An 8,653-nucleotide genomic window follows, 5' to 3' on the forward strand; every position below is an offset into this window, starting at 1 on the left:
AAAATTCAACCATTTTATGTACGCATACATTGAAGGAAGGGATGAATATTGAAATGCATTAAAAACAACCGAGCCAACAATTAATTTTCCTTTGAAATTTTCGAATATATTCATCTAATCCATGCTGTACGCTCAATTTTGAGAGCGACTGTAGGTATTTTGTCGGAAAAAATATTTTAAGCTCTTTTTAGTGGAATGTATTCAACCGTCTAAGACGAGTTTAATACTTTCAATTTAATTCCACCAATTATTTTGATATCTTTGCAGATACAGTTGTGGTCGAAATACGTATCTAAAAAGATATCAAAATAATTGATGGTTGGATGTATTTTGTGTCTATTTAGACTTTTGCTTCGTGCACGAAATTAGGCATATGAGAGTAGTATGATTGATAACATCCTTGAGCGCTAGTGTGAGATGTCAAATACAAAGGTATACCAGAGTCTATTATATAGAGTTACGCAAAGAGTGAAGCCAAATCTACCTATTGAACTGTCAAACCGTCTACCTATCGAGCAAAGTAAACAAATGATTGTTGGTAAGGCGGAAGTATTGTTATCGCCTGATGATTATTATGGCGAATTAAAACTCATGAATTGAAATGTATTAGATTTGTTCTAGAAACAGCTTCAAAAAACTTCAATACATCCCCCCAATAAAGTTGCAATAAGAAACTCACGTGTTTGCACTCTGTAGGTGACTTTGGTTATTGATTTAAAAAGCTTTAGAAGCGATCACTCCCGTGAAGTCACTTGAAGGGTTGAACAAAAATGAAAGTTTTCAACATAATAACAAGAGCATCATTCAGAATAAGAGTAAGAAGATCCTCTTTGCGCAACTCTATATAATAGACTCTGAGGTATACGATGCGTGCGCCTCTGGATGTGAAACTTGCAAACAGTTCAATTTAAAACGACCATTGAGCTCATGGTCGATGTGAAGTTTCTCGGTGTTACGTCTGTTTGTCTGTGGTTTTACTGTTTTCTGTATTAAGATAATGTGAAATGATTGTTGAGGACAAATCGTACCGCCAGCCAAGCCGCTTCCCGGATAAACAATTTGTTTTTTTAGCTTCTACCGCTGCCTTCATCACATTCATCCTTTGAAAAATTAGCATACATGTGACTTCCTTCATGGCCCGTTTACATATACGCTAGTTCTAGCGGACAATGCACTATCCAACAATACTAGCGCGATATTAGCATAATGTAAATAGGAATTGTTTTTGCTAATTAGCGTTTACATTATGCTAGTTTCGCACTAGTATTGTCGGATAGTGCATTGTCCGCTAGAATTAGCGTATATGTAAACGGGCCAATAAACACCCTTGTTCAACTCACTTGAACGAAAAGAAAGTTGAACATGTCTGAATACAATTTCCAGACTTCGGGTTTGTAAAATGTTGTTAGGCTATCTTTCTGAATGAATTATAATACAACTTCTTCAGTAGCACTACTTTTACTACTTGATTTCTAAAAGCGTGTTATTTATGTTTCTAGTAATATAAATGTTAATTGTACAAGCGTTTTGAACTGAACGTTTTTCATGTAACGTGAATTACTATTCTAAATACATTGTCTCTGGTATTGACTGACTCCAAAAAATACTGTGCTCATTTTGGTTGCTGCATGTGCGATAATGTCTACTTCCGGTTAATATCCGGAAGCTTCAAAAATGTCCCAAAGTGCATCCTTTCAAAACGATTGTTACTTCATCATGTCCTTCACAATACTCCGATGGTTCTGGTACTATGGTTCGTATTTCTGTTTCTGACATATTTTTGCTGATGACGAAAAGTACATTTTGTTCCTGGCCAATCTTTAGGCTGGTTACGCCTAGTTCGGAATGAAATCCCAGTTTTGGTTTTGTATGACTCGATTTGATTTCCCATTGATGATCACAGCCCATATCCGAAAGACGGATAATTTACGGTTTTCCTTGCCATCCAGCTTATTTCTGTTTGCTGGAATCGGTGTCAGTGCGAGAGGGTTCACCATGAACGCATTCATTCTCTGGAATCATTTTTTTGCGAGCCCGTTCGAACGCCTCAATAATACATGATCGAAAGAGTTTCTGGTGCAGTACGTAAGCGCTAACATGCCCGGCATCCAGGTATCGAACTTCCGCTCCGGGCCAAATTTCTTCCAAGCTGGAGCAGCTGTCCCGCGGAATGTATGCGTCATCCTTGGCGCACACGGCGATTATCAGCGAGGTATCGTACGGAACTGAGAAGTTTTTCAGATGAGTACATTCGTCCATCATGCCGCGCATGAACTGGAGCGCTTCCCGTTCCCACCAGCGTGTCTTTGTGGTGTCGATAGGTTCCCGCTTTTCCATCGATGTCAGCTCAGTTGGAGGTGTCGATGAGGTTGTATCATTCGAGTTGGGATTAGTGTTTACGTTGGTAGATTGGCTCCAGCTGATGAATTCCATAATTTTGCTCCCCAAGGATTTTGAAGGAATAGCTTCCGACGTCTCCTCAGCTTTAACTTCCAGAATCAGTTTATCGCTGTCAGACTTTTTTTCTTCTTGGTAGTTCTTCAATGCTATCTGAATTTTGAGATTCAGCTCGTCGATTTCCGTCTGATCCAGTTCGCACTTAACGTCCGAAAGTAGTTTGTTCAGCAAAGGTTCGGAAAGATTGAGCACATTTCGACGATTAATGTGAATTCGTTTTTGTTCTCGTTCTGGCGTAGTTTCGCGGATTACGGTTAGATTAACGTCTGGGCTGGGGTCTTCATTGATCAAATCGTTCGTTTGACAGATGTCCTGCTTGAGCTCTTCAACGGATTGGTTGAAGTTCTTGATGAAAGTTTGACCGGCTACGAAGGCGTCATCAACGACGGTGACCATCTTGGAAAGTCTTTCCCGGTAGTTACCGTCGGAAAAGTACTGTGTTTCCAAAACGTCCCAATTAATCGAAGTGCTCATAACTCCTTCGGTGAATACCGAAGAAGCGGTGGACCAACTAAGACAAGGTACCACGACGAGGGGCTTGGGCCAGTTGGTGGCTGCTAGGGAAGCCATGTGACCACCCATTGATAGACCAGTTATGCCGAGAGGGCCGTACCCGTTCTGTTCGCACCAGTTAAGCAGTACCAACGATTCTAGCACCAGACAGCCACCCATAACAAAAATGTCCGACACGTTGTGCAAGCTGGATGCTCTAAAAGTTTGTACAATAGTGAATTAATGGATAACTCAAACTATTTTATCTCTAAAAAATCTTACCTTTGATCCTTGGGTTTACGGGCTCCATAGAATGGGTTTTCCAAGATGATGGCACCGAGGTTTGCTTCTTTCAACAATGGTTTGGCAATTAGATTTCTGCGCTTCCAAAAGTACTAAAATACAAAAAAAAAAGAATACTACCTCATTAGTGGGGGGTTACTAATTGCTGAAGGTTAATCCAACTGACGTGATCTCCCGTTCCGGCCAGGTGAATGCAGATGGGCTTGAATCGTTCGTCGTTCCATTTGTGAGGGAGCATTATCTGGAAGTGAGCATTTTGGACAACATCCGGCACCAGACCAGGAAGGTATATCTCCAACGGGGTTTTAAACTTTCCCTCAAGGATCTTGCAGTCGGAGGTCAACTCTTCTTTGGTGATTTCGATGGGGTAGTCTGGGGGGACCAGCTTGGAGCAAGCAGCCCGATTGGAGATAATCTTCCGAAAGGCGAACAACCTGTGTGGGGAGGCAAGTATAGTATCATATTAGAAGTAGCCTATCATAGACTTGTATGACCTACGAGTTTTTGCAAATCGTTTAATGCTAATATTCCAACAGAACCTTTCTCCTTGCCTATAAAGAAAACTGGATGTTCATATCAATTTTTAAAAATTTGTATGAGCTAAATTGTTTACATGATATATGGACAGCCCCTGATATCATCATACAAGAGGTTGGCTGCTGTTTTAAACTGTTTTAAACAAATTTCTATAAATAATGGGGTTCATAGACTTTGCCAATATAAATCCAGGCATGCACCCAAAAAAGCAACCAAAATAAACTGAGTACGTGATGTCAGACAGGTTGTTGTTTTCATCAATACAACATCATATTGGTCAGTACTACGAAAATCTGCAACACGCACTGCTATGATGCACCACACTACTTACCACTATTATAACGTACCGCAACGCAATGTATTTGTGCAATCGACTTTGTTTGGAAAGCAGCTGAGAAAAGGAATGTATAAAAAATACTTCTACATCTCCCAGTAGTTGGCTGCATTGAAAGTTTAATGAGAGGGCGCTTTTCTTTTATCGATCGACACACCCCCTTCTTCATGTTTGTTGTTTTTTTCTACGCCTTAGTAATTCGTCCTTGTATAGCAACAAAGCTAGACGGAACCGACAAAACTTGTAAACAAGCATGAATATGTTAATAATATTGTCGAGAATCTTCCAATCACAAAGAACTTTGAGCGTAAACAACACCGACCCAGATTAGAATTTCTCGTGGAATCTATATTGAATACCCGTGCCATGCATCGGGCAGCTAGCTGAAATGCTTCCTAAATATAGAACCTACGACAATGGCCTGAGAGCCAAACTTTAGTAACTGAACTATTCGTTGATTGATGTTTTCTTTGACTGACTTGGCTTCAGAAGATAGAAACAAGATGGTATTTTGTTATGTAACCATCTGAGGCTTGGATATTGGTAACAATCTAAAATAAATTCATATTTAAGACTCGATTTCAAAACACTGGATATTGGCTGCAAACCAAAAAGGTTTATTTAAGGAACAAAGTTCAACATTCTGAACACATACATGTCCATTGCGATCAGTATAGTCTTTCTTATGCGATTACGTATAGGTTAGTGGACATGACCACCTAGTGATGATAAGGTTTATTGCACTCATTAGGTCACTACCGACCTGGAAGTAGAAGATAAGAAAATTTTTTTTTTTTTTTTTTTTTTTTTTTTGAGAGTTGACCAGTTGTAGTCTTAATAGACTGGTATCTCGGCTGGGCTCTCCATGTGATACACAATACTAGCAGACGACTCAAGCTATGTTGCTCACTAGGTCACTGCGGCCTGGGTTTGTATTGTGATCATACCGATACATTATTCTTTCTATCTACAGTCTGTCAATTATAAACCGAACAAATAATGGAAGCTCAACATGTACATAGATGTTTTCTGAATAAGTAGTTAACATGTAAATTTAATTATTAGTTACTTGGTGTCGACATTCAATACCTAATAGTAGTCTATGTTGACAACGGGTGGTACTGTTGCCATTTCCAAGTAACAATTTCGAATAAAGATGTGATATGATATGATATCATTCTGGTAGGGTAGTTTCAAAATAGATTAATTTAAGTACTATTGTAATAAATGGACACATTGAAGAGCTTCCCTTATTTTAACACGGTTGAGTATCGGATGTTTGTCAATACGTCGTCGAGTTAATTGTATCCTATCAGTCACAGTAATGTCATATGTTGAAGTTTCAGTAGTCTAATAGTGATCATTATACAAAATTTCTGTCCAGTTGTTCCGTAATTGCTTTTTTTTGGTCAAGTTCTATTCCCTTTTCTAATATTCAAACCTTTATTATTTATTAAAATAATGAGGTCTAAAATTCAGTTATTTAGATTCAGGGTATACAATATTCAATATAATAGTGGATGAACGCATCATATGGTCTATCCTCATTTCCGTAAGTGGTCAAGTTATTAGTCTTGTAGCAATAATAGTGGTACTAGTTATTCTCTATCTTGTGAGTGCAATGGTCAATTAACTATTCTAAACAGAACTCTGTCTCTTGTCTTTCTGTCCACCGATGGTCATGTATTTATTTTCGTTTTTTATTATTTATTTGATATCTCTATATCTATATTTCAGTCATTTATTTTACTATCGGTCATTTATTTTATTATAAGGTAAAGGTCAGCGAATTTGTCTTAATACGAGAAACACTAAGTCATGTCCCCTATATATCCGCTAATTTTTCTAACTAACCTAATAGAAGGAAGAGAGAAACAGTTTTTTTGCGTTGATCCATGCAGCTAGAGAGACTAAAATAAAAAGATTACCGAGAAGATATAATAGATACATTCACTATCTCCAATGCCAAATTAGTAAATCTACAAATTCTACTTTTCACTACTAAAATTCTACTACAGCTATACTGCCGTCATACGCATATTTGTCCCATGTTTGCTGGGATTTCCTATATACATGGGACAGTTATGCGTAGAACGGCAGTATACGGGTACAAAATGAATTATTGTTAGCTACTACTACAAGTATAAATAGATGTATGCTATTTGGATAAGCGTTTGTTTCAGGGTCTTGTTAGTATTAGAGTTATGTTAGTTAGACCCCTACTGAGCCCTGCCGGCACCTCCAAATTTACCAATAGGCAGTTGTTGTTAGATCGTGCGACACTAACCATTAGTTAACTTGGAGGCATGGTACCTCAAGTGTTTGGTATAACTGTTGACCTTATTTAAGTAAGATGTGATAAAAGTTTCTCTACGGAGCTTATTTTCAAACCATTACCATTAAAATAACGATATTCTTGTGAAGGAGATATAAAAAATGGAAAAATATCTGAATTTTTAAATTTAGTGTTGAACTTAACCTTTGTTTGAAAAAAGCACTCTATTAAACAACAAAAATAAAAATAAAATAAAAATCTTTTTAAGACACTTGAAATATCAACGTCAAGCCCCTTATCCATGGACAGGGAAGTAGAAGATAAGAAAATTGCCAAAAAATAAATCAAATGTCTGACATTCACACCGCATATTACATTTCAACGGTGCAAATTTTATTTACCATGCTATATTATATTGGAATGTAAAATACGTTCAGCATAGGGCGTCCCAAGATTTTTAACTGCGGCCCGTCCTGAGAATAAGAGATGTACCTTAACAGCCAAACAAACTATAGTTATATTTTGGTAGCTTATGGACCACAACTGAGATCGATTAATGACTGTTTCTTGAGAGGAATTCGTTCCAAAGATTTAGTTTCAGTTGTTGAATTCTTGTCTGGTGAGAATTGTATCAGAAGTTCATCTTTCCCTAATCTGAAAGGTCTGAATGCCATTTGTTTTTTGAACTTGATACATATATGGCCAAGGATCAATGTCAGACTGTCAGACATGAGTCTAGTCAGGTACGAATGCAAGACATTTTGAAAATTATCTATATAGAAAAGTACTATGACAGGTGAAATATGCGATTATGATCCAAAGAATCAATTACATTTGATTAATAAAAAAATATCACGATAAAACCATCCAACCAAGTTTTTTGAAACACCCTAAAGCAGCACCTTCTAGAAAAGCTCAGACTTGATTACTTTCAATATCAATGGTAGGTTTCTAAATAAGAGGCTCGACTATTATGAAATAATAAATCTATGAAAAAAACGAAGATACATCACTCACCTCTCAAGATTTTCCGGCTTGCCCCATCCTTTGCAGAAAAATTTGGTCAAAAGTAACGATCGGTAGAGGCCGTCCAGGCGGGATGGTGGCATGATGTCTTCCTCGATGTGCGGTAACAAGCAGAATCACACCGCGCCAAGCAATATACCGAAAATAAAAGTGATCCGAAGTGTCACCTCAAAACTTTCCGATTCTTTTACGCACTGAAATTGAATTTTAGGTTTCACTTTCTCGCAGCTAATCTCACGATTTACTAAGCTTGATAAGGATTTTTTTTGTGATGTTTCACGATTAACTCCTCCCGATCACTTCCAGTTGGCGACACATTTGACCTCTCTATAATGCAGTTTCGTAATAAAAGCAGATTATCTTCTTATTCCTATGAGTTGAAATAAAAGTTTCTTTGTGTATCGCTCGAGAAAATAAAAATAAATTGCGTCGTGTTATCTTTTTTCACTGTTGACTGTTTGAGTTCTTGCCGAAGACTGGGCAAATCGTACGGAGGCTAAAATAATAATATGGTACAGACAATGCAGCATACATGCAAAAGCTTGGTGTTGGTGAAATGTCGGGCCGCAACGGTGATTTTGCATCATGCCGATGCGTTATTACGGTCGTTTTTAGATGTTTACAAAAGCGGTACCGTGGTTCATTTGCCGAAGCCGAGTGCAATATTCTCGATGTCCTAGTCAAAACAACTGCAAAATGTTTTATACACCAACACCAACTAAGCACCGGTCCACCCCCGCAGATACATGGTATTGTTGATAAGGCGTCGAGACGGCGATAGTCTGTCACTACTACTGTTGAATAATCGAAAAGACCGTACTGGATGAAATTATCGGAAATCACCTTTAATTTTGACGACAATCATTATTTCGAATCGATCCCACGTTTATATTCATTTTTTATGAACAGTTGGGTCAAAGTTGACGACCCATAATTTAAAAGTAACAATTAATTTTGAATTTATGTACCTGTCAACATCACGTCATAGCCTACTGACTGCTTTTAGCGATATGCAATATTCGGCCACATGCTGGACCTCCAAGATGCTCCCATCCCTATCGTTGCACATTTGGGCTCGCATCGTTTCATGAGTTCCATCTACAGCATTCGTCCTTCTCCAGAATTGTCTGCTTTCCTGCTTTGACTGTACTTCAGCTGTGGAGTATTACCACAGGCACACACAACATACAGTCTGTATTATCACCCTAATAGCATGGGAGATCAAAGTA

At 38.1% G+C, this 8,653-nt stretch overlaps 1 protein-coding gene across 3 annotated transcripts; it reads right to left on the minus strand.

Moving 5' to 3' along the window:
- Positions 1-1,439: 1,439 nt before the first annotated feature.
- Positions 1,440-8,381, minus strand: LOC134227634 (protein ABHD18-like). Of its 3 annotated transcripts, XM_062709265.1 has the most exons (5): positions 8,268-8,381; positions 7,416-7,751; positions 3,419-3,686; positions 3,232-3,344; positions 1,440-3,166 (listed from the first exon to the last, which is right to left on the minus strand). In XM_062709265.1, the coding sequence occupies exons 2-5, from the start codon at positions 7,505-7,507 to the stop codon at positions 1,951-1,953; spliced, it is 1,689 nt and encodes a 562-aa protein (XP_062565249.1). In that variant the 5' UTR covers positions 7,508-7,751; positions 8,268-8,381; the 3' UTR covers positions 1,440-1,950. The 3 variants fall into 3 exon arrangements, with proteins under 3 accessions (XP_062565249.1, XP_062565248.1, XP_062565250.1); XM_062709264.1 differs by lacking the exon at positions 8,268-8,381 and having other exon boundaries at positions 7,416-7,912; XM_062709266.1 differs by lacking the exons at positions 7,416-7,751; positions 8,268-8,381 and adding an exon at positions 4,121-4,317.
- Between the last annotated feature and the right edge of the window lie 272 nt (positions 8,382-8,653).

This window comes from Armigeres subalbatus, chromosome 3, assembly GCF_024139115.2.
Source record: "Armigeres subalbatus isolate Guangzhou_Male chromosome 3, GZ_Asu_2, whole genome shotgun sequence".
Classification (NCBI taxonomy): domain Eukaryota; kingdom Metazoa; phylum Arthropoda; class Insecta; order Diptera; family Culicidae; genus Armigeres; species Armigeres subalbatus.

Excerpts from the sequence above, each read along its gene's own strand:
- LOC134227634 (XM_062709265.1), bottom strand. The coding sequence starts at position 7,507 with ATGCCACCATCCCGCCTGGACGGCCTCTACCGATCGTTACTTTTGACC. Across the intron at positions 3,687-7,415 it reads AAGCCGGAAAATCTTGAGAG|GTTGTTCGCCTTTCGGAAGA; the intron begins GTGAGTGATGTA and ends CTCCCCACACAG. Across the intron at positions 3,345-3,418 it reads TGGCCGGAACGGGAGATCAC|TACTTTTGGAAGCGCAGAAA; the intron begins GTCAGTTGGATT and ends TTTGTATTTTAG.